This window comes from Electrona antarctica, assembly GCF_951216825.1.
Source record: "Electrona antarctica genome assembly, chromosome: 5".
Classification (NCBI taxonomy): Eukaryota; Metazoa; Chordata; class Actinopteri; order Myctophiformes; family Myctophidae; genus Electrona; species Electrona antarctica.
Window position 1 is genome coordinate 12,929,932 of NC_136810.1, and position 26,942 is coordinate 12,956,873.

The 26,942-nt window shown below is 43.3% G+C and overlaps 1 protein-coding gene across 3 annotated transcripts; it reads left to right on the forward strand.

The window, feature by feature from the left end:
• The first annotated feature begins 476 nt into the window (after nt 1-476).
• Nucleotides 477-21,854, forward strand: phaf1 (phagosome assembly factor 1). Of its 3 annotated transcripts, XM_079500985.1 has the most exons (17): nt 477-514; nt 1,704-1,818; nt 2,237-2,319; nt 2,775-2,858; nt 3,932-3,975; nt 6,031-6,110; nt 6,412-6,506; nt 7,570-7,667; nt 10,230-10,342; nt 12,518-12,651; nt 13,374-13,457; nt 13,922-14,004; nt 14,145-14,188; nt 14,745-14,794; nt 18,259-18,317; nt 18,447-18,519; nt 19,156-21,854. In XM_079500985.1, exons 2-17 carry the CDS (start codon nt 1,755-1,757, stop codon nt 19,255-19,257), a joined length of 1,290 nt encoding a protein of 429 aa, XP_079357111.1. In that variant the 5' UTR covers nt 477-514; nt 1,704-1,754; the 3' UTR covers nt 19,258-21,854. The 3 variants fall into 3 exon arrangements, with proteins under 3 accessions (XP_079357111.1, XP_079357110.1, XP_079357112.1); XM_079500984.1 differs by lacking the exon at nt 477-514 and having other exon boundaries at nt 528-1,818; XM_079500986.1 differs by lacking the exon at nt 477-514 and having other exon boundaries at nt 528-1,818; nt 7,603-7,667.
• The last annotated feature ends 5,088 nt before the right edge of the window (nt 21,855-26,942 follow it).

A 26,942-nucleotide genomic window follows, 5' to 3' on the forward strand; every position in this document is an offset into this window, starting at 1 on the left:
CAGTTTTTCCCAGATGTAAAGATAGTTTGTTATCAGCGAGCCAGGTGCAGATTCTACCGAGCTCAGAGCTGAGGGCCTTTTCAACCTGCAGCTTGTTCCTGTCCGAGACCAGCAGTGCTGAGTCATCTGCGAACAGGAACGAGTTGCTGTCACAAGCTGATGTCATGTCGTTAACATATATTAGGAACAGTAGAGGCCCTAGTATGCTTCCTTGTGGAACGCCACAGCTCACCGGGAGGGGGGGGGGCACCTGTGTATAGGAGGGGCTGGCGCTCCTCAAAAATACTACAGAGAAAACAGGGGTAAACAAATATTCAATAGTACTTTTAAAATTATATATATATATTTTTTTGTGGCTGAAACCATAGCTGAAAGTTTGAAACCATGGAAACCGTCATCATGTTAACCTGTCAGCTGACAGAGCAACAAGTGACGTCATCGCGTCAGTGAACGTCGCTCACGTCGCTCAGCTCCGGCTCCGACAGGAAGTTGTGTGATCAGCTGATCCAGTGCTGTGAGTGTGTTGTTGATGCTTCAAGTTGTTGTGTGTTGAAAGCTCTTCTCTGCTCTGTGACATTATTACAGGCGTTCTGTGACTCACTCCGCCAACACAGAGACGCAGTGGACATTTATTAAACGACCCCCGGGGACGTAAAAAGCGACGCATCGTTAAAGATTGAGCCGACGTGACAGAGAGATAACAGCCTCAAAAAGAACGTCTCCGTTGTCGGAAGGGAAGAAAAGAAAAACAGCCAGACTAGACGGCTCGGCTTGGTTGTGTCTTTGCTTTCTTTGTTTATGTCCTGCAGTGTGGAGCGCGGAGCTTTGCACTGTTTTTACTGTTGTGTAAATACGGTTTTTTTTCTACGTGTAATTTATTTATATTTGTACTTTAACGTTACGTATTGTTAGTACCGCATTAAGCTTGCGGTAGAGAGCTTTAGCTAAACCAATCGGTGTTTAGTGACAGAGAATCTTGTTGACAGGATTCTGATGATTCCATAAGCAGCCAGGCATTCTGACGGTGTGGACACCTGGCGGCCAAGGCTGGAGCGGGTCAATTAGGTTTAGAGTGTTGTTATTTATCAACTTTTGATTTAAATGTGTGTTCTTCCGTGTCGCCGCTGACCTGTTGGAAGCTAAAACTCGACATTGGATCGTTGGCGATAACAAAGCCTGCAGTAGAGACCTCTCTGGCTGCGTGACACGCCACGCCAGCTATAATCTTATGCTGTTCGATTTAGGAGGGTTTGGTTTTGTATATTGATTTAAAAGCAAGCAGGCAATACCAGGCAGGGATCCACAGTTGGCTTTGTGTGCGTTGTTGTTTGTAAGTTTTAGCTGACAAGTTGCGTAACCTGTTCTTGTGCAAGCTGTCAGTCACAGCCTTTTGACTGAGTTCCCACCCAGAGGGTCACAACTGATGCATCAATAACTAGCCACTGTTACATCACCTCTGGGTGGGTGTTTTTGTGTAGTGGGCATCCTATCGCTATTTCTGGACCCTTTTTTTATGTCAAAGCCTGATTCATTTTTACTGTACTTGCCGCGTTGGATTTTTTTTAACTCAGTTTCATGAATTAGGTACAGGTCTTTAACGATAAAGTAACTATCAGTTTTAGGGGCTTTGGGTTAGGGCAGATTTCTGAAACTGTTGTGAGCCGGTGCTAGCTGTGACTAAAGAGAGAAAGGGTCCCTCGTAGGGTCCCGTTGTGTACCGAGGTGAGGTGAGAGCTGACACCCATTACTCGCCAATGCTGGATCTGGAGGTGGTCCCTGAGAGATCTCTAGGAAATGAACAATGGGAATTTGCTTTAGGTGAGTCTTTAAATTATGGAGATCATTAGAACCACCACACATGTTTACATACTGTAAGTTCACATGGTCTTTGTTTAACCACTTAAACCCCATATTATGGTTGACCAACCGGAGTCCCTTAGGGCTCTGTACTACTGTGTTTTCTGTTATTGTGGGCCGATCGACAAGCTTGCAGCGACAATGTGTTGTGAACTTGTTTTGAGGGAAATAGTTATTTTAGGACATGAGTCACATGAGTAATTGGCAGATCAATCACTGTGTCTGTCCATCTAAGTGTGTGTGTGTGTGTGTGTGTGTGTGTGTGTGTGTGTGGCAGTGTGTGTGTGTGTGTGGCTGTGTGTGTGGCTGTGTCTATATAATGTGTATTTTGCTAGCAGCCTGCAGGCATGATACTTAAGATGTGTGTGTGTGTTCTCAGGGATGCCATTGGCCCAGGCCATCTCCATTCTGCAGAAACACTGCCGCATCATCAAAAATGTCCAGGTGCTTTACAGTGAACAGGTGAGATGATGATCAAACACACCACCATCATGCTGCTGTCTCATTCATATTCACTCACATGCCCTGCCCAGCCGCATACACACACCCATTCACACTATGTGGATGGACTAACAATCTGTCTCAGGGAGGGAAAACAAAGGAGTCTCACATTTGAGAATAAACGACGGTGAGCCTGTTTTAGCATAAAATTCCCTGTGTCTGTCTGTTTTGTATGCTATACTGTACCTCTGCGATTCATGATTATTGTACATACCGCATTCCATTTGTCTTTTCTTACACCGCAGTTGGGCTATGTACTGTAAGTGTCTTGTTCAGCATGTGAGAGCTATGCGGTGTGGAAAGCGTGTATGCAATGCATGCACCAAGGCAAAACGTATACTGTCCGTGCACTTGCTTCTTATATTGCATATGTTGGGGTGTTGGTCCATCTAAAATTAGTCTCATCTCCTTTCCAGATGCCACTTAGTCACGACCTCATACTGAACCTGACTCAGGATGGAATTAAACTGCTGTTTGACGCTGCCAACCAGAGACTCAAGGTGATTAGAACGAAGATACATGGTCATCTCTGGTGTGTTGTTGTGACTAATTAATTGGTGGGAACTGTAATTGTTCTAGTCAAGGCAAGATCATTGATGTGTTCCCCTTAAGGCCCTGACACACCAAGCTGACACTGACCAAAAAGCCATCCTTCTGTTGCCCGACAATCGTCTGTAGTTTGTGTACTGCGGTGTGTACCGTGTCATTGGCGGCGGTAGTCTGCCACTGAAAACAGCCGATCCACAAGCACCCCGGCATGTTGTGAGCCTGTAGAGTGGCTAGAGCCTGTCGTCTACATTCGGCGAGCGACCCCATTAGATTAATACATGAGCATAATGATTAGCCAATCGATTAGTCAACTTTCACTTGAATCTTTTACAACGCATGCTGCAAATGTACAGCCGTGGTAGCATTTGGATGCTTTTTGTTCTTGTGGAGGCCAACGGAGAACTTTACTCAATACAGAGAAGGGAGGAGACAATAAATCACAAACTGATTACCCATACAGATCTTGTGCCACTGAAAGGGGCAGCACTGCACCAGCATCTGAACTGTGCAGTTTGGCTCGTCTTGTTGCATTGGACTATTGCCACCCACTGGTATGGAGAGTTATATGAGGTGATGCAAGGGATCTGTACAGTCCCCGTTAGTTCTTTCAAGTTGGCTTGATGTGTCAAGGCTTTTACAATCTGTGTGTGTGTGTGTGTGTGTGTGTGTGTGTGTGTGTGTGTGTGTGTGTGTGTGTGTGTGTGTGTGTGTGTGTGTGTGTGTGTGTGTGTGTGTGTGTGTGTGTGTGTGTGTGTGTGACTGTGTGTGTGACTGTGTGTGACACAGTTTGCAAACATTTGATTGGGGGCGCTTTGTCTACCTACAATAATGAATCTTTTCACAAGATTAGGATTTATAGTAAGATTATTAGGCATGAATCTGTTAGGGACGGTTTCAATTGAAGAGAATATGAGGCAAAGGTAAGTCAATGAAATGTCCCCAGTATTTGTTTGCAATACTTGTGTGGGTGCATGTGTAGAACTAAGTGGTTTTCTTGTTTCTTAACTCCCTGTGTCGTTGACAGGTGATTGAAGTGTATGACCTGAGTAAAGTCAAGCTGAAATACTGGTGAGTTGACAGACCACTTTAACTGACTTGACTGAATAGGTTGGCTGTTCAAAAATAGCAGATAAGCTCAAAGTGCGTCACTTCAAGCCACGCTGCGAGCTTGTGCGTCTTTTATTTTTGCATATTTAAAACAAATCTTGGCTGTGTGAGAAGTACAGATTTTAGAAGGTATTTGTAGAATAATGTCTTAAAAAGTTAATTAACGGTGGTCTATGAGTATGAACCTGATGAACATGAGAACTCGTAGTGTTTATTTAATGAGAGAATGTAGCCTGAGTGACTAATAGGAATGCCAAATGTGTGAAACTGATGTTTGCTCTCTATCTGCATTCTGCAGCCAATATAAAAAGGCCTAAAATCTTCTTTGTTTTGCACTGGCTTTTTTGCGAAATCGGATGGGCACCCCACGTCGCTATTTTGAAAGAATGAAAGGGCACATAATGTGTTAAGTGACTTGACTGAATAGTGTGTGCATTGGGCTGTCTGAGGGACACGGGTAAAGCTCCCACCCACCACCGCAGAGAGCAGCCAGGGGTTTGAATCTTCTGCAGTGTGCAATGCTGTGCGTCCGGCTTGGCCAGGCGCTCCTCGTAGATGGGAAGCCAGACCAGCAGGGCAATCTCTGTCAATGATGCATTAGCAACAGGGATCTGTTTCCTCTCTCTGGTGAAACGCCTCACGTTTTTGCCATTTTTTACTATTTCAGTGATGTAAATAGGTTTTCAATGTAATGTAGTCCCGGGATGCAGGGATGGTCTTTTAGATGAGTCCCAGGGACATTTTATGAGTCCCACTTCAACGACGTTAGGAGTCATATTTTTACAAATTGCACCATTTCATTTTATATGGTTATAATGTGGTTATATTCATGTAGAAAACAGAAGAAGAACTAAAGCTAGCAAAATAAAAAACAGTACAGTAGTGCATCCCGTGGATGCAGAGGTCGTTGTTTTATTGCGTCCCTTAACTATGAACTGCGTTTTGGGATGCAAAATGCACCCTATTTTAATCTCTGCTATTTTAAAACATTTTAAAAGCTGATCTACAAGCTCACAACGTGTCGATGTAGATTGGCTTGTTGAACTTTAGGGATAAGGGGTAAGGGGTGGCGCAAAATCGGGCCTCTCGTTTTTTGCTGCTTCATAACCCAGCCAATTCCATCGGTTTCGCCATTGAGACTGGAATTTTTGTTGCCTCCTTTTATCATACTCTTTCTCACTCTCACTCAACTCCTCCGGTGACTTTCTTTTCTTTGCAGTCTGTTTTTTGCCCGTCTTTGCGCCGCCAGGTATTGGGGTTTTAGGAACATTTTAATTAAACAAACTGATGAGTGAGGATGACAGAACAGTGAGGAACACTGCGAAGCAGCAGCTGTGAGCGGTAGCCTACGCTTACGCTGTTCCTCGCAGGCGGGCACAGCGCTGCGCACAGACAACAGGTGTCTTTGAATGATCGGATTCAGGATGGCGTAACACTTTTGTTTTTTAGCTGTAATTATTGAGGCGATTTCACAGAAATCATTAACCCATTTTGACCTGAGATCAGATTCTAAAAATGTCTTCTATATCCTGACAGTTTTCTGAAAAAGCTATGTTTCTATGTCAGTCGTTCTTCGATTTTTCAAAAATAGCAGACCTACAAGCTCGTAGCGCGCCACTCGGTGGCGCGCTACGAGCTTGTAGATCTGCTATTTTTCAATAGCTAAAGCATAACATAGACACCAAAAGGGGTTTCCCGCCCAGAATGGGTTAATATGAAATTAGACTTTTATTTATTATTATTACATTTTCAAGGCATGTTTTGGGCCAGTGTATGATGACTTCTGGTGGCCCTAATGTTCTGTAAAGTACATCCGGGCCACCGGGCCATTTGTATTGTCGACCCCTGGGTCAACTCAATCATATAGTTCATGCACATAGTGCTGCTCTCAGTCCGGGCTAATGACAGGCATTACTGTAGTGTCATTAGAACAGTCCAGCTATGGCCACATGTCAATGTCAATGTTTATGACTGTAATAGTAACTGGGTGTGCATGTCGTGTGTCTTGTGTTTCAGTGGAGTCCATTTCAACTCTCAGGCCATTGCCCCGACAATAGAGCAAATAGACCAGTCATTCGGAGCTACGCACCCAGGAGGTAACTTAGAATGCACGCACACACATAAACACACACTAAGCACCGATAGTAATCAAGCAGCTTGATGTCTCACCGTTGAGTGTATGTTTGTTTGTGTGTGTTGTGTGTGTGATCTTAAAACTTAATTTGTACCTCAAAACGCATTGCAATGCAACATCGTTTGCTTGTTGGATCTGCTATTTCCGGTGCGTGACACAGCAATGTATAAATGAAGCATATGAGTAAGAGAGAGTGTGTGTGTGTGTGTGTGTGTGTGTGTGTGTGTGTGGGTGTGGGTGTGGGTGTTCCTGTGTCCCTCTAGTTTACAACGCTGCAGAGCAGCTGTTCCATCTCAACTTCCGGGGCCTGTCCTTCTCCTTCCAACTGGACTCATGGAACGAGGCGCCCAAATACGAGGTGTGTGTTCTTACTGTGCTGTATGCTGTATGTGCCTCATAGTTCGGGTCGGGATCCAGAACTTGGAGGAACCGGATCCAACATTGAGGAAACCGGAATCGGTTCCATCCCATTTGGAAGCGTTTCCGGAACCGGTTTTATTTATTTCATTTTGTTTATTTTGACGGGATACATATTGATTGATATTGATGAGCAATACGATCAGTAATGTAAATACACCGGATTTAGCAATAGAGATGCTCCGATAATCGTTCATTCCGTTCATTCTGTTCATTCCGATCGGTGATCGGCAATTTACCCTATATGTGATCGGCAATTTACCTGGAGAAACCGATCTTTTACACTATTTAAGTGGTATAAATGTCAACCAGTTATATAGTGTAATATCATTTTGCATTTTTGTGACAAGCCTAAACATTCTCCCCTGTGTGTGGGGAGGACCCCACACAACTGTTCCTGTGTGTGGGGAGGACCCCACACATAGGAACAGTTTTGATGTGGGTTTTGACATAATTATTATAATCTTATAAATATTCAAATTTGCCTCTTATCAGCCATCGGTATCAGCCATATCGGTATCGGCCGATCATGAGAAAAACAATCGGTGATCGGGATCGGCCCCAAAAAACCTGATCGGAGCATCCCTAAGCAAAGACGCTAAACAAACAAACGTATAAACAAAACGGGTACAAAAGGTGCAAAGTATCTATTTAAGGCTAAGAAAATAGAAGAAAATGTAAGAGGGCAATATATGTTCGTATACTAAAGTAATTTGCGTATAAAGTGCAGTGAACTTACTTTCAAGTATTACAGGTTCTGATTATTTGCTTCAGTTTGACACGATGCACATGCACGATGACTGGCTGTTAATATATGTTGAACATTTGAGACAAAATATGACAGAATTTGTACAACCTTTCCAGTGCTGTCGAGGTGTGTGTGTGTGTGTGTGTGTGTCTGTGTGTGACTGTGTGTCTGTGTGTCTGTGTGTGACTGTGTGTGTTATGCAATACGCACCCCATTGTATTGTCTAGTATCACTCCCAGTTGTTTTGCCTTGGCAGCCTAACTTTGCCCTGGGCTTGGCCTCCCTGCAGATCCCCCATGGGGCCATGGTCAAGAGGATGCACATCTACACCGGCAACAACCTCCAGGATACAAGGTATCATAATTATGCACACATACATTACCTACTGCTAGATGTACTAACTATACCACACACTGGCAACAACGTCCAGGATACAAGGTATCATAATTATGCACACATACATTACCTACTGCTAGATGTACTAACTATACCACACACTGGCTACAAGGTATCATAATGATGCACACATACATTACCTACTGCTAGATGTACTAACTATACCACACACTGGCAACAACGTCCAGGGTACAAGGTATCATAATTATGCACACATACCTACTGCTAGATGTACTAACTATACCACACACTGGCAACAACCTCCAGGATACAAGGTATCATAATTATGCACACATACCTACTGCTAGATGTACTAACTATACCACACACTGGCAACAACGTCCAGGATACAAGGTATAATAATTATGCACACATACATTACCTACTGCTAGATGTACTAACTATACCACACACTGGCAACAACGTCCAGGGTACAAGGTATCATAATTATGCACACATACATTACCTACTGCTAGATGTACTAACTATACCACACACTGGCAACAACGTCCAGGATACAAGGTATCATAATTATGCACACATACATTACCTACTGCTAGATGTACTAACTATACCACACACTGGCAACAACGTCCAGGATACAAGGTATCATAATTATGCACACATACCTACTGCTAGATGTACTAACTATACCACACACTGGCAACAACGTCCAGGATACAAGGTATCATAATTATGCACACATACCTACTGCTAGATGTACTAACTATACCACACACTGGCAACAACCTCCAGGATACAAGGTATCATAATTATGCACACATACCTACTGCTAGATGTACTAACTATACCACACACTGGCAACAACCTCCAGGATATAAGGTATCATAATTATGCACACATACCTACTGCTAGATGTACTAACTATACCACACACTGGCAACAACGTCCAGGAAACAAGGTATCATAATTATGCACACATACATTACCTACTGCTAGATGTACTAACTATACCACTCACTGGCAACAACGTCCAGGGTACAAGGTGGTATCATAATGCACATATAGAAAAAATATAACTGGCACAAACGCTGGATGGCAAGTGCAGAATCAACAGTGTGGATTAAGATAAGAAATAATAGAAGTCTGCACACTGTAACTATGCAAAAAGCTCCAAGTCAAGGCTTTATTGTTTGAGAGTATGTTTTGCACTCCGTCCGTGTGTGAGTCCGTGTGTGTGTGCGTCCGTCCGTCTGTTACCAGCTAATCTCCGGCACCGTTAACCTGGTCGGTGCCAAATCCTGCCCCAAATTTTCCAGAACAGCCTGTTATAGCACCACCAGATTATCCAGAATAGATTCCTCCAGATTCTGTCCAAAAATCCCGCAAATCGTTACACACTGTCTCTATAGTCATGTGTTCAAGACGGATCTGTCTGATATTTCATATTCCATCCAAATTGGCTAACATTGGCTTTCAAAGTTTGCAGGACTGGCCCATTTTGAACAAAAAGCCTCAACTCCCTTTTCACATTGGCCTGTTATAGTGCCACCAACAGGTGGATTTTTGCAAAACACATTATTGGAACAAAATGCCTCAAATCATCCAAATGCCATCCAAGGCGTAAGAAGAAATGGCGCCCTTTTCACATTGGCCTATTATAGCACCACCAGGAGGCCACAACCTGACCTGCCCTGGTGCAGACCTGTGCCCCAAGGGGCACTTTATTTAGTTATAGACTAGAACAGTGCCCGTTGGGGGGTGATCAGGTGTGATCAATTGGCTAATAAAGGGTGAGGTTGTGCAGCATTGTGATGTCAGAACAGCATTGTGATGTCAGAACAGGCCAGCTCCATCTGTGTCCCTTTTATGCCCATATATGGAGTTCTTTGTCAGGCATGCCCAAATATGAAGTGTTGTCAGTCAGAACAGGCCAAGAGCCCGGGTAGAAGCTTTTGTGCTGGTTCTGGACAACTGGCTATCCGACAGACTCGACACCGGGCACTGCACTCCCTGTGGGGGTGTGGAACGCGTGTGTCGAATTTGTAGTCGAAGTTATGTGGATTACAGACGTGGGGGCGGCTGTGGCTCAGGAGGTAGAGCAGGTCCAATGATCCGTGGGTCGGAGGTTCGAATCCCGGCTCCTCCTGTCTACATGTCGAAGTGTCCTTGGGCAAGACACTGAACCCCACACTGCCTCCAATGAGTCGGTTGGTGTGAGCTTGTCACCATTGGTGTGTGAATGTGGGAAGTGAGGACGCTGGCGTCGACTGTTCGCCGCTTCACCTCCCAATGTATGAATGAATGAACCATTGTAAAGCGCTTTGAGCACTTGGAAAAGCGCTATAAAAATGCAATTCATTACACACGTACGTACGTACGTACGTACGTACGTACGTACGTACGTACGTACGTACAGAGAGACTTGGTGCATTTATAGATTAATGACACAAAGTCTTCTTCAGAATGATGTACTATACCACACAATCACTCCTACACCTCTACTTTTCCCTCCAGATACTCACACAAACTTTACAACCCCTCTCCGTTTCCCTCCAGGGCCCCAGTGATGCCGTTAGCCTGTTTCCTTGGTAACGTTTACGCAGAGTGTGTGGACGTCCTGAGAGATGGGGCGGGGCCTCTGGGGCTCAAACTCCGCCTCCTCACAGCAGGTACCTTCAGTCTGTGGTTTACTGCACTGTCCCTGTGTATTCGTTTGATGTGCGTCAAACCTTTCCAAAGCTGCACACTGATATGAATCTTTACCAGCCTCTGACAGCATTGGTCATGTTTTGAAAGTGGGGGAGGGGGACTATGACACGGTGTCTGGCTGTGAATGAGTGTGTTCGCCCGTTACACTGTCTTCAGGCCTGTTCACACAGGAAGTGACTGACGCACCTTGGTAATGGTAATTAATTTTCAATGAGAGGCGGGTGATTATTTTGGACGCAGCGCGGAGAAGTCGAGGGGCGTTGGCACAAGCAGGCGCGGTCTCGTGTAATTGTCGCACGCGTGCTTGTTTCGTGCACGCAGTCGGCGTGCTATGTGCAGACACGTAGCTGATCCAAGTGAGAATGCCCGCGTCACTCACTCTCAAGTCAAGAAGGATCTGATCAACAAGGCACAGGTGGATGTAATTGTTATAGTCAACAAAGTTGAGACGTGTGGCAAGCGCAAAGGGCAAGATATTGAGGAAGAAAACAGATCTTGTTGAAACACAGAAACAGGGAAAATGGATGATATCACCAACAAAGCGAAACGTGTTGAATCCCCAGAGAACAAAGAAAAGAACAGATCATGCCTGTTTCATAATGGGGAAGAACAAAATGATATGAGTAATTTTTTCAAACCCGCACTACGCCTCTCGCTGTGTTACGCCCTATTTGGTTCATCAGATTCCTGTGAATTACCGTAACTGCATGAAGGAGGGTCACAGATTCTGTTGAGAAATCAAATACAGTGTGTCAGTGCACCGTGGCTATCACACAAGCTAAGCATGTTGGAGTAGATTGCTTTACAAGAGGCAGCTGGTGTGTGTGTGTGTGTGTGTGTGTGTGTGTGTGTGTGTGTGTGTGTGTGTGTGTGTGTGTGTGTGTGTGTGTGTGTGTGTGTGTGTGTGTGTGTGTGTGTGTGTGTGTGTGTGTGTGTGTGTGTGTGTGTGTGTGTGTGTGTGTGTGTGTGTGTGTGTGTGTGTGTGTGTCAAACCATGTCTGCAGTCTGCGTGCAGACGTGCTTATGTAACACCCTATCCGTGTAGTAGGTCAGTCTCATGAAATGTGTGTTCATTCATCTAGGAGAGAGAAAACGCACATGCATTCATAGCTTTGTGGAGGGTCTTTTCACTGGACCTTTTTAAGGAGTCCATGTTCAGTATTACTGTCTGCAGCCCTGTCAGACTATTCATTGAAAGTTCACGGTGATGAAGAGCTAATTTAACTTATTATCTGTTTTACTTTCATCTGTCCTGTAGACTATTCCAGTCTATCCTTTCCTGTTCTGTGTACTGTATCTTTTGTTTCTGTTTTAGTCTACTGTATCTATTTGGGTGTTGTGTTTTTTGAGTGGTGCAACCACTCCAAGGAACAGCAATGTCCTAACCTATGTGACTATGTCCTAACCTATGTGACTGTTTAGAGTACCAGTAGGGGCAAAAGTGGCACTGTTGTGCCAGAAACAGAGAGAGAGAGAGATAGTGTTGCACTGTTGCCTGCTAATTACAGAGAGAGAGAGGCGAGCGGAGAGGGGAGTTGCACCACTCAGTTCACACGGGTGTGATTTTTTTCTGAACCCCTGAAGAAAATGTATAGTTCATTGTACGACCCTTTAACTATAGGGTCGTATAAAGCAGTGGTTCCCAAAGTGGGGTCTGGGGACCCCCAGGGGTACTTGAGGGAGTTCCAGGGGGTCCCCAGCTAAATGATAGTTTGTAACCAAATGGACCCTTATGGGTCAGTAACTCTGAGAGTGTACAAATGGAACCAAATGAACCCTAACGGGTCCATTTGGTTCCATTTGTACACTCTCAGAGTTAAATTAACAATATAAATCGGGTGTCCCAGAGATAGAAATGCCATTAAATGGGGGTCTGTAGACTAATGCATGTCAAACTGGGGGGTCCTTGAAATTAAACAGAATCACTGCTAGAGCCGTAAAAATCTTCTCTCATGGGGGTCCCTGGCATATCTCTTCAAATGGGGGTCCGTGGGATAATTGGTGTCAATTTGGGGGTCCTTGACATGAAAAAGTTTGGGAACCTCTGGTAGAAAGGCAGAATGTCTGTCCTGCAATATCGTGTATGAGGAAGTATAACTAAAGAAGTACTCTCTTGTACTGTATTCTGTATGCAGGCTGTGGTCCTGGCAATATGACCGACACCAAGGTGAGGTCACTGGAGAGGAGCATCTACTTTGGAGACTCCTGTCAGGATGTACTGGGTGCCCTGGGTTCACCACACAAAGCCTTCTACAAGTCTGAAGATAAGGTAGGAGGACTCCAGACTTATCTGTTCTAGCCTTTTATTTATTTTGTTTATACTGTCGACTCATCGACTCCAAAAGAAACCCCATAATCACGACATCCCTGGTTTGAATCTGTCCTCCTTTCTGCCCTCAGTTTCCTGCCTTTATCAGAATAAAAACACCTGGTTTTGCATTTGTTGATGTTTGGTGCAGACTTCAACCTTGGAGAAATAACATCTCACTTTAACACAATAGGCCCTCCAGGCCCGCATACAATACCTTTGCTATACTTTGTGTCTCTTACGTATTATTTGTAATTCATTACTTATTGCGAACGCAGTGATTGCGAACGCAGTGATTGCGAACGCAGTGAGCACTAACTATGAGACCTAGCAGAACATGTCTGTCTGTCTGTCTGTGTGTGTGTGTGTGAGGGCGCAGCTGTATCACACACAAAACACACACACACACACACACACAAAAACAACTTAACTTAAAAAAACGTAACTTAAAAAAAACTTTTAACTTAAAAAAAACTTACGCACACATACACACACTAAAAAAGAACTTAAAAAAATGTAACTTAAAAAAACGTAACTTTAAAAAAAAATCAATTTACGAGCTGCGTTCGCTTCCCGCGTTCGCGCGTCTTACTTGTTAAGTATTACTGTTTAATAATGTGCAGATTCCCATGGGGAATGGTCTGCGTTGTGCATTAACACAGTATCTATACTGTTTATTTCAGATGAAGATCCATTCTCCGTCACCTCACAAACAGGTTCCTTCCAAATGTAACGACTACTTCTTCAACTACTTCACCCTAGGAGTGGTATGTAGGAGTGGTATTTCTTTTATTTGATTTTCCAGACAAATGACCGAAAAACATATTTTTGAAATTATTTCTCTTATACAAATCCACTATTTTCTTTCTCTTTTAATTTCATTTTCTTCTCTTATTTTCTTTTCAATACAGAAGCAAATGAGTGAAAACTATTTTTTGTATCAATTCTCTTGCAAGAGACCTTGCATCCTCTGCTGTTTGCATCACGATTCAACTAGCGATTTACAGTCACCAGTTTGAATCGATTTGAATTGATTTACGATATGTCTGTATCATGTCTATCTGCCTCGTCTTCATGGGCTGACACGGTCAATGAAGGCATCTCTGTAGAAGTTGCACAATTCACAATTGAGCAGATCGTGGGTCATTTAAGACCCATGATATTTCTTTTGACATCAGACAAATGCCTTATCGGGGGCAGAATGCCTGATTTGTATCTGTGACTCTCTCAGGACATCCTGTTTGACTCTGCCACTCATCTGGTTAAGAAGTTTGTTCTCCATACCAACTACCCAGGACATTACAACTTCAACATGTAAGAAGGCCTCTCTGTGTCTCTCTTTCCTTTTGTGCTTTCTCTTTAAATATTTGTCTATCTGCCTCTTTTCTTTGTGTATTTCATTTGTTTTTAATCCTTGTGAACAGTGACTACATACATTTTCTTATCCAATGCAGATATCATCGATGTGACTTTAAAATTCCGCTAGTATTCAAGAAAGGTAAGTGAGGTTGTTTAACCATGCATTTTTATGTTCTGCAGAATTAGGTCCATGCAATCATTCTCAGTGCCACAACATTTCACATCTAGTGCAGGGGTTCTCAACCCGTGGGTCGCGACCCTTCGAGGGGTCGCCAAATTATTTTGGGGGGTCCCCAAAAAAAAATAATCTTTTATTTCTTTTGCAACTGAATGGCTGTAAAGTGGAAATTAAGAGTTTACATATAGTACACATAGTACATGCATACACCTTCCCTAATGATTATATCTGGTTTCAGTATTTATTTATGGTGTATTGTCTCTATTATTAAGGTTATTGTAGCAGTCAATTTATATTGGGGGTCGGGGCGGGGGTCCCGAGACGTTGCCAAAGCATTTCCGGGGGTCCCCGGCCAAAAAGGTTGAGAACCCCTGATCTAGTGTGTCTCATACCATCATAAGATCATCTTTAGATAAAAAGAGAAGGGTTAGTTCCTCTTTTTTCTCTATAAGATCATCTTTATTTACAGTACTGTATCTGTCTACCATGTTTTTTCTCTTTCTGTAATTTCTTTCAGAAGGAACACTTACCCAGGCAGAGGACTGCATCTTAACCACCTACAGCAAGGTTAGATATACCCGCATTTTGCAAAACTGTCCTACTTCATCTAAAGTCTGCACAATCGCTGCCTCTCGTTGCCTGAGAGGAAATCTCACTAGACGGTATTGTGGTGCTGTGGTCTCAAACTGGCTGCTGTGATTCCCCTAGTGAGCTTTAAAAGGATTGCCATGGGCACACTTCCCATACACTGCTCCTGCTTTGACGTATAGCAAATGTCTGCTTGCTTTTTAGTCTACTAAGCAATGCTTAGTTTTTATTTATTAGTCCTTATTGGTCGCGTTACTAAACGTTCCTTTCTCCCTTTGAGCTTCTTAGTAGTGGGTACTGTATTTATGAGCATTGTATGTCCTGTTTTTTTGTTGTGTATTTTTTTGTTACTGGCAGAGCTGTGTCACTTATTTTGCCTCTTGTCTTGGCCAGTTCACACTTGTAAAAGAGACTTCAGTCTCAATGTGGTTTTTACTGGTTAAATAAAGGTTAAATAAAAAAATAAAATATTTGCTGTGGCTCTGGAGGGTCTGGTTATCTGTCTGGTAGCATTTAGGCCTCGGGGAGTCACTGGGAGGAAGCGGCAGGGATGTGATCTTATTTTCAGGGTTTCTGGTCGATTTGACTGACTCATGGGAGAATAGGAAATTGTGTTGCCGTTGTCTTGGTGGACAGTCGGCCGTTTCCCCAGGCCTTAATGACATTTTAACAAAGTCTTAAGATCATAGTTCACAACATGAGCATTTTGTTATATCGATTTATTCTAATATAGAGCATTCTTATCCTGCTGTCTTTCCGACATTTGTGTCCTGCGGCTTATAGTGCACATGGTCATTCTTATAGTGCACATGGTCATTCTTATAGTGCACATGGTCATTCTTATAGTGCACATGGTCATTCTTATGGTGCACATGGTCATTCTTATGGTGCACATGGTCATTCTTATAGTGCACATGGTCATTCTTATGGTGCACATGGTCATTCTTATGGTGCACATGGTCATTCTTATGGTGCACATGGTCATTCTTATAGTGCACATGGTCATTCTTATGGTGCACATGGTCATTCTTATAGTGCACATGGTCATTCTTATGGTGCACATGGTCATTCTTATAGTGCACATGGTCATTCTTATAGTGCACATGGTCATTCTTATGGTGCACATGGTCATTCTTATGGTGCACATGGTCATTCTTATAGTGCACATGGTCATTCTTATGGTGCACATGGTCATTCTTATGGTGCACATGGTCATTCTTATGGTGCACATGGTCATTCTTATGGTGCACATGGTCATTCTTATAGTGCACATGGTCATTCTTATGGTGCACATGGTCATTCTTATAGTGCACATGGTCATTCTTATAGTGCACATGGTCATTCTTATAGTGCACATGGTCATTCTTATGGTGCACATGGTCATTCTTATAGTGCACATGGTCATTCTTATAGTGCACATGGTCATTCTGGCCATTGTGTCTGATTACGACGTTCATAAGTTGTCTTGGTAGAAATTCTCGGCCTTTCCATTGGACGTGTCACATACACAGTGCAACAGGAGGGTACAAGTACAAACATAACATTGAGACTCTGTCTTGGTCTCTTCTCACATCTCATCTGAAATCATGTGGACACATGAACACTCCTGTAATAACAAAAAAGCAGGTTTCAGGCTGCTGTAAAAGTGAAATGGAACTGTCCCTGCTTTGCATGGTGCTACTGCAGCAGAGACACAACTGTCCCTGCTTTGCATGGTGCTACTGCAGCAGAGACACAACTGTCCCTGCTTTGCATGGTGCTACTGCAGCAGAGACACAACTGTCCCTGCTTTGCATGGTGCTACTGCAGCAGAGACACAACTGTCCCTGCTTTGCATGGTGCTACTGCAGCAGAGACACAACTGTCCCTGCTTTGCATGGTGCTACTGCAGCAGAGACACAACTGTCCCTGCTTTGCATGGTGCTACTGCAGCAGAGACACAACTGTCCCTGCTTTGCATGGTGCCACTGCAGCAGAGACACAACTGTCCCTGCTTTGCATGGTGCCACTGCAGCAGAGACACAACTGTCCCTGCTTTGCATGGTGCTACTGCAGCAGAGACACAACTGTCCCTGCTTTGCATGGTGCTACTGCAGCAGAGACACAACTGTCCCTGCTTTGCATGGTGCTACTGCAGCAGAGACACAACTGTCCCTGCTTTGCATGGTGCTACGGCAGCAGAGACACAACTGTCCCTGCTTTGCATGGTGCTACGGCAGCAGAGACACAACTGTCCCTGCTTTGCATGGTGCTACTGCAGCAGAGACACAACTGTCCCTGCTTTGCATGGTGCTACGGCAGCAGAGACACAACTGTCCCTGCTTTGCATGGTGCTACTGCAGCAGAGACACAACTGTCCCTGCTTTGCATGGTGCTACTGCAGCAGAGACACAACTGTCCCTGCTTTGCATGGTGCTACTGCAGCAGAGACACAGCTGTCCCTGCTTTGCATGGTGCTACTGCAGCAGAGACACAACTGTCCCTGCTTTGCATGGTGCTACTGCAGCAGAGACACAACTGTCCCTGCTTTGCATTGGTGCTACTGCAGCAGAGACACAACTGTCCCTGCTTTGCATGGTGCTACTGCAGCAGAGACACAGCTGTCCCTGCTTTGCATGGTGCTACTGCAGCAGAGACACAGCTGTCCCTGCTTTGCATGGTGCTGCTGCAGCAGAGACACAACTGTCCCTGCTTTGCATGGTGCTACGGCGTGCTACTGCAGCAGAGACACAACTGTCCCTGCTTTGCATTGGTGCTACTGCAGCAGAGACACAACTGTCCCTGCTTTGCATGGTGCTACTGCAGCAGAGACACAACTGTCCCTGCTCTGCATTGGTGCTACTGAAGCAGAGACACAACTGTCCCTGCTTTGCATGGTGCTACTGCAGCAGAGACACAACTGTCCCTGCTCTGCATTGGTGCTACTGAAGCAGAGACACAACTGTCCCTGCTTTGCATGGTGCTACTGCAGCATGGTGCTACTGCAGCAGAGACACAACAGGAGAGATCAATGGCAAATAATATACAGTACATGCTTCATCAGCTGGTAAAGTAATATATAGGGACCAACTATAATGACAGTCGGCTCCAACCTGATCCATCTCTTGGTTATTTCCAAGGCACAGACGGCATTCTGGCGACTCTTGTAAACAGATCGGTCACCTTTTGTATCTGTGCTCCTGGCTGTTGTTTCATTCATACCAGGGGAGGGGACTGCCAAACACAGGCACAGATTCGTTGTAGGATTGGAGGAGAGCACATCAGTCATATACGGTACCTGCAGTATCTAACCCTGATTGCTTCCTCTTGTCGGGAGATTTGAGTCAGCAACTGCGGTTTTGACTCAGCGACCTTCCAATCACAAGTCGTGTATGTGAAACATTTAGAAGGCTGTACTCAGCAGCATAGTCACTTGAATGCCCTGCTTTTTGTTTCTTTGTCAGTGGGATCAGATCCAGGAGCTTTTGGGACACCCCATGGAAAAACCTGTGGTCCTACACAGGTAAAATACTTATGCACGATTTCACTTTTATTTTTTGTAAAATACCTATTATCTTTAGTAAACTGGCCATTTAATCTTGCACCAAATTGTGTTTTGGGACATGATTGAGCATTTGTGTTTACTCTGCAGGTCGTCGTCGGCCAACAATACCAACCCCTTTGGCTCTACCTTCTGTTTTGGACTGCAGAGGATGATCTTTGAGGTTAGAAAATCAATAGGTCTCTTTATGTGTTTATATGGCAGCAATGCAGCATCTTAGAAACCTATTCCATGGTAGTAATGCGATACAATATACTTTATTGTCCCCATGGGGACACTTGTTCGGGACTCAAATGCTGCACACACAAACAAAGCAGCATTTACCGTACTTTGTAGCAAATCACATCCACAATTCCATATTATTGTACATATTACACAACTAGCTATGATACGAGGTGGTTTGATCCAATAAAAGACAGAACGTTGGAGGGAAAACCCTTCAAACTCCACACCAGTGTTGACAGCAAATTTTGGTTTAGTTTTAGTCATAGTCTTTTGAATATGAATTGTTTTAGTCACATTTTAGTAATCTGAGTTGTTTTAGTTTTAGTCTAGTTTAAGTTAACTAAATATAAGATGTTAGGTGACTAAATATTCAGTTAATCTTACAATTTGGACTAAAATTCATTATCTGTCGAATTGTCTATATATTCAGCCTTAGTTTTAGTCATCACGGCTTAGTTTTTATTTAGTTTTTATGTTTATGTTATGTTTCTTCGTCATAGTTTTAGGTAACAAGATCAACACTGCTGCATGAGTCCATTCAGTCACATACCTTCTCTGTGTTACCGACCTTTAGGTCATGCAGAATAACCACATAGCATCCGTGACTCTCTATGGCGCTCCACGAACGGTCAGCCAGACCCGAGCCGACTCCGCTACTAGTGCACACCGAACATGAAACCAGCTCCTTCAGAGGCCCGGCACAGGTCTTCTCCACTCAACCAGACTCTACCCGGAACCACAGGCACCACATGGCCCAGATGTATAACTGATTACTGAATATAAAACCATCCTGATGTCATCGCTAAACGTATAGAACCATCCAGCATCTACCATGCCTGGCAGAGAAACCATTGAGTGATCAAACCACAAACGTACATAACTCACACATGACTGCTGGTGCGTTTGATCCGACCCTCACCAATAGCAGGATTATCACTGGCGATACAACGAACCATACTGCTACTGAGATGATCCACATGCAGGCTCATTGGGTGTTGGAGGATAAAGCTAACAAAGAATTCATCCACATAACGATGTTCCCTTTATGGATCCGTCCAGTAAGCCACTAAATGGATTTCGGCCTGGTTGTAATTTGGGTGCCACGGTGCTGTCCCCAAGAAGCAATGGCAGAAAACGTAACTTCCAAAACGTCACTATGGTGAGATGTTTAGCTCCTCGCCTTTTGTAGCAATTAGTCAACTCATTTTAACTGGCTATGGAGCAGGTTTATGGAGCTAAAGTAATTTGGCTGTCCCCGAGAATGTCAGTGTCAACCAGCAATCTCTGGCTTGATCTACACAGCATAAACACACCATCTAACCTGCACTGCCAGCCCAACCAGGAGCTTGACCATGCTAACCCGCAGCCGTACGTACATAGGTTCAAATCCAGTCCCTCCAAAAAAAAAAACACAGTAGGTCTGTTACCGAATGGCTCAGTCATAAAACCTGTGAGAAACCGAACAGTCAAAGAACCAAACCAGCCCAGGCAACAACAACCCGAGACCTTTTAACTGAACCCATCCAGACGCCTGAACCACACCCGCCACCAAAACCATGGGAAACCTGGGTTGAAACTGGATTGAACCCAGTCCAACAAATGAACGACCAAACACGTCCAACATGCCTGGGCTGAAGACGACCCAGCAAGAACTCTGCCGAACCAAACGGATCAGAGCCTTTAACTTATTCTACCAACTCTCCTATCTGGTTTACTTGCTTAGTACATGCACGCACGCACACGCACACACACACACACACACACACGCACACACGCACACACACACAGGTCTTCAGTAACGGAACACTTAATATCTCCAAAATGATTGGTACAGTATTTGCAGCTGCAGAGATTTGTGTGTCCAGGGCCAGGCGCTGTTTACTTTTGCTTTTCCACAACATATGCACACACAAGCTTACATGAACGAGAATCTACAACGTGTGTTCCGCTGCTTTTAAAACTCACATTTCAAGAAAACTTCAAACACGCCCTGAGATGTACCGCAGCGTTAACAGTCCTGTTGCAACGTTAGTATCCTGTATCTCCCATGAGTACTGAGGCTCATCCTCTGTAGCCACTACCAGGTACATCTCTCCCTCACACACACACACACACACACACACACACACACACACACACACACACACAGAAGGACACAATTATGCATGAACGCAAGACGCAAGGAATTGCATGTACTACAGGTCGATTGTTTTTTTAAAAAGAAGATGGGATACAAGCACAAACCGGTCGGCTTTTTATTATTATTTTAAGAGCATGGTTTGAGGGGTCTTTCTCGCTCTTTATAACGTTCTCTATCAGTTTATCTCTCGCTGACTGTCTGTTTGTCCATCACTCACTCATGCCATAACCATGCTCATTTTGTTCTGGAAAGTTTGTTTTGTTTTCCATTCGCATTTGCACTAATGTACACCTTTTTACTTGATTGGTTGATTATTGCCTGGTTGATTGTTGCGTGTGTGTGTGCGCGTGTGTGTGTGTGTGTGTGTGTGTGTGTGTGTGTGTGTGTGTGTGTGCGCGTGTGTGTGTGTGCGCGTGTGTGTGTGTGTGCGCGAGCTGGCACCATTCTCTCCTCCACTACTCTTGACTCTCCATGTCAGCACATTGATGCACATGGAGAAGATTTATTCAGTGCAGTTGTTAAGATAATTTCTTCACTTGTTATATTGAATTGCCAAACATTGTAGCCAAAGATGTTTTCCAGGTTGATTTCATTCAGTCTGCTTACATTGATCACCACTTTTCATTTGGAGAGGAGAATTCTGTTCATCCATCTCATCTTCTATACTGCTCAAATCATTCTGGTCAAGCTTTTATTTCAGCTCCCTTTTCTGTAATCGCGTATTGGAAATGGACTGCGTGAAAGTGCAGCAAGTTGTGGCTCTGTTTAATGTGTTGCATCCAATTTAGCCAGGTCATTCCTCTGACCTTGACTGAATTTCTTTAGGTCAGGTTGCTGAATTTGTTCATGAGAGAAACGGGGTAAAATGTGTATGTATATATAGAGAGAGAGTCCCTTTCGCTCACTGAGGGTTAGTTAACGTTCCCGATATTTTATATTTTGCTGCTGCCCAATTACATAATACATATGGATGAGAGAGCTTTAATTTAAGCCTCCGAGAATTATTTTTGTGTAAATTAAGAACTTATTTCTGTGATGGTTGAAATCCACATTCAACCACAGTCTCATCTGCTAACCTTTTGATCTTTTAAAACTTTTAAATACATGCAACTGAATAAATTATTTGTATTAATTGCAATGCATATATTTTCCTTTCAATATTGATGCTTAGTTTTAAACATCCTTTGTGGATTTGAGTGTAAAGGTTTATTTCAGGGTTGCAGTCAGGGGCCTCACACAGTACAGTACATACCGTAAGGAGTCAAGGACTGATATATTGATTGTGTAAGCAAAGTTCTTTGTTTACCCAGGGAAGTGGACTAAGCTCGAGATGCTTGTTTACAGCCACACCCTGCTCATAGAACATTTCATGGTAGGGGTTCAATGCCTTGCTCAAGGGCACTTCAGCGGTGGTCATTTTAACGTGCCGGTCCGGGTATTCGAACTGGCGACCTTCCGGTATCAAGACCGCTCCGCAAACCGTTCGGCCACCGCTGCCTCTGTACCGCGTGTCGTGCACTGAAAATGGCCGACACTTTGCACAACCAACTACCAAGTCAACCATGTATAAATGAGGAATAACACTGAACAGTAGTGCTGATCTGAACACAAATTAGTTCCTTGTGATTGCACTGTACTCGTATAAAGTTATTTTCAGTCAGTTCTAATGGAAACTGATGTTCTCTCTAGTTTCCCTTGTGACATACTGTATATTATGGGGAAAGATTTGCATATTTGCGTACCATAATAATGCATAAGATTCAAAACATTAAAGCTGCTATAAGCAATATGTCAACATTTTAATGACCTTTTAATTTTAATGTAGTCTCCGTGACACATCTAGGGGCCGCAATCTGCATTCAAAGATTTTCCTAGAAGCTTTGTCATTGGTCGATTTGCCTGTCTGCTTCCTGATTGGTCATTGGTCATTGCGACCGGGTTTTTTTCGACCAATGGCAAAGCTTCTAGGAACATCTTTGAATGCAGATTGCGGCCCCTAGATGTGTCACAGAGACTACTTTTTTGGGGGGGAGCGTTCTACCCATTGCTGGCTGTCTGAATACCAAAAAAATAAAAAGGTAATTAAAATGTTGACATATTATTGCTTATAGCAGCTTTAACAAGGTAATTCGGGGGTGCCGTGGATGGAAAGGTTATTTACAGGAGTCCCTGAGTCAGTTTGATAACCACTGATTTAGGGGTTTGTGGGCATTAAGCAACAACTACTGAAACCATTGTTAAGTTTAGTTACTTCATCTTCATCCTCTTATTAGCGAAATGTCAATGTCATCTGTGAGTAACAGGCTAGCCCACCATTATATTACTGCTGAAACACATAATTCACTTTATACCATTATCTTTCAAAGAGAGTGATTTCTAAATATTTGTTGTCACACATATTTGTTCACCCTCCATATCTCCATATTTTCCTCCATATCAAAACGAGGAAAATGTATGCTATAAACTCATGGATGTCTGCGTTACAAAACAAAAAATCTGAATCTACTTTGGCGTAAACCTTGTCATAGTCATTATGACTGGACAACATTGAGCAGAGATCAGCACCACTGTTCTTAAATGGATCCCAGGCTAATAAGAATTATATGACTTAATCCATTATAATTGCCCTCTTTAACGATAATGATTACAAATTGAAAACACCTTCAATATTTTATTTTAGAAATAGTAAGTTAGAGACGACTCATGTCGCAAGTTGATGTCATTTGTCCATGTGTGGTCCAGCCCTATAGAAATATAATGCGTTAACAAATATTTGAAATATTTCTTTTGATGCTCATATTAACCGGAGGAAGTATTTTTGTATTAGCGCATGGCATCACCAACTTGCAACAGTAGTGAAAAACATACTCTTTCTAAATTAAAAGATTTAATTTCAATTTTTAGGTATAGAGGGCAATTCTAATGTATTCATTATGTCTTATTAGCCTGGGATCCTTAAAGGTTGTATGTGTGGGGCCTGATGCTTACGCGGGTTAATGTGGCGATGTACACATATTGTAAATAGTTGTGTTCTTCCTCTGGTGTGTCGTCATATTGACTAAAGGTAAAACCCAGAGATCTGGCATCATGGCACCAAACAGCCAGACCAGCATGAACCGTCCAGGCATCATCATCAGTGGAGTATTTCAATAGGCTGGTACTAATTAGACTCTGTAAAATAGAGGGACTCAAGGGTTCAGAACCTGGCTCAATGTACTGTACGGCATGTGAACACTTGACCTTACTAATCATCTTTTTAGATTCATTCAAGTATGTAGATGTGTTGTGCAAATGAACAGCTTCAGTTCAGCTGACCTCAGCAGGAACACTGCTAGCCTACTATGGATGGGACCATATGAAAATCACATGTCATGATAATTGTGGTTAATGATATCGCGATAATGAAAATATGTTTAAAACATAAAATGACACTTTTGTTAAAGGGAAACTTCACCCTTTTTTGCAAAAAAATAATGACGTTTAGAAAATTTAGAACACTTTCCTGGGGGTCTTTATGTGTGTAATTTGTGGTTTTAGATATTTTTGATTTTAGCAGTGAGCCCAGTGTCTCTGATGTCATGGACACTGGGCTCACTTACTTCCTGGACTACATGTTGTCTCAGTAAGACAGCCCTCCCCCTATCCACAAGTAGGAGCAGTGCATCAAAGCATTATGGGAATTGTAGTCCAGGAAGGAAGTGAGCCCAATGTCCATGACATCAGACACTGGGCTCACTGCTAAAATATCTTAAACCACATATTACACACATAAAGACCCCAGGAAAGTGTTCTAAATCTTCTAAACGTCATTAACATATATTTTTTTGCAAAAAGGGTGAAGTGTCCCTTTAACGACTTCAACTTGTAGATCTGCTATTTTTGGCCAATCGATTTGTGTTGCGTGACATAAGTATAGAGGGTTTAAGTGGTGCTGAATTTGCAGTTCATCAAAAGCTAATTCATCCTAGTGTATTAAATTAAAGTTAAACTCTTGTCCCATCCCTACAACCTACTGGGCCATTCCATTTAGGAACTGTTCTGCTGGGTAAACCATGGTAGATCCACTGGAGCTCTGCATAAAGAAACACTGTTTACACTACACAGTTCATTAGTTTAAATAGAATATGGATTTGCGTATAACTTGAAATCCAATACCATCACCTCCTGTTTACACTTGGAAAAATGACTTGGCATTGTCTAGAAGTCTTTCTAAAGCAGTAATAATACAGTAGCTCATCACGAATTGGCTGCAGGAGAAACTATATTGGCTTCAGGCAGTTGTGCCTGAAGCCAATAGGACAGCCCTTTCTCCCTTTTCCAGTGCATCCACTTGATGAATTTGGGGAGGGAAAAAGAAAACCGTATAGTTGTCATAATTGATGATGTGTTCATGTTCTTATCACTTGCTTTTGTGCAAGTTAGCCTACTTTGTACGTTTTAAAGTCTGTCTCATCGTGCCTCATCTCCCACCGAGCCGTCTTTCTATGACGTCTGTCTCCCTCCTTTGTAAATCGAATCTCCTTGTACATACATTTTGAAAATGCATTTGAATTGCGTTGTACTCTGTGTATCATGTATGTGAGAGAGTGAGTGAGAAAGTGTGATTGAGCATGACAGCAGGTTAACAATTAACATGGCCATTTGTCTGTACTGTCATTTTTGTAACCTACAGAGGTTAATGGGTTTCCTTTTTGGGTAGGCCTACATGATCTACTGGTTATGTCTTAAGTTAATTGGTTATTTTCCTCATTTTGTGTTTTCCTGATTACGTCACTATTGGAGCCCAGTATGATCATGTTTGAGCCTTTTGATTTACAGTAGAATAATGAGCAAGTACTGCAGTTCATGTGAAAATCCACCAGAGCTTGTTTTCCTAGAATGATCGGTGCAATCATGATGAGATAAAAGGAGACAGCATCTTGTTTTAATCATTCCTTAATATAGATTTGACATCAATAAAGATGTAATTATTTTGCATCCCAAACATCCCCCTATTAAATCATTGTGTCCCCAGGCAGCGCTACAGTAACATGGCTGTTGCTTCCTTAGAAGTCTGGGACACGGTGGCACAGTTGGTAGTGCTGTCGCCTCACAGCTAGAAGGTCCTGGGTTCGATTCCCGCTCGGGGCGCTGTGGGTGCTGGCGGCGAGTTTCCTCCTCCGCGTCATCAGTGCCCATACCAGAGGCGGGGTTGGCGAAAAGGCCTTTCTGTGCGGAGTTTGCATGTTCTCCCCATGTCCCCTAGGGTAGGTACCCTCACAAAAACATGCAGTAATCCTGGTCTCTAAACAAACTGCCTCCCCCTGGCCAGCCGGGGCGCCTGATGGAGGGGAAAGGAACTGGTTGGAATAACGTGTTCCTTCCACACGCTACGTCCAACCAGGGAAACTCCCCCCTGTCACGTGTAAAGGAGCAACTTGGACACTCAGGCAGGAAGGAAGCATGAGTTCAAGTCCCTTGCTCTCCCCATGTCCCCCATATATGGGGACTAGGTTGACGGAGGGTGTGTAGAGAGTCCAGGATCACATTAGATAATTGGCACAGGGGTGAAAAAATGGGTTACAAAATCGAGGGATAAAAATTTAAAGAGAAGTCTGGGACAAAGATATTTGGATAAAGTGTCAAGTGAACTAGCACGGTATATAGGTAACAGAAAACCAATGACCAGGCAGTGACCACTGACCACTGACAGAAAACCAATGCCTACATTTTGACCCAGCTGTCTTCTTACGATACATTAGATGTGTGACAGCCAAAGGTTGGGCCTCCAAGTACAAGAGAAAATGAATCGGTGAGCTTTGTACCATTGTACTGTAAGTAGATACTGTAGGCACATGTGATTTTGGTGCTAGAATATGTGCGTTTTGGTGACTCCAGTGTCTAGTCCTGTGTTGTGACGGCGGTGATGCAATGTTGCTTGGAGTGAGAGAGGCGCGCTTGTAAACTGGGTCGTTTTCTCACCCTAACTCAGGTGGACATATCATAATAGGCCTAACCTTTTGTTATATATGTTTTTATATTATATATTAAGTTCGGAAAACAGGCGAACGTATGTCTCAATTTTATCCAGAGGTTTGTATGACTCAGATTTCACAGGGTTTTCCTTATTTTATTTTACAATTAATAGAATAATGAATGATTGTCATGATCAGATCCTTGTAATTCACAATGGACAACTTTTGCTATTTGTAACATTAATCTATGTATTGTCCTCTCTTCTT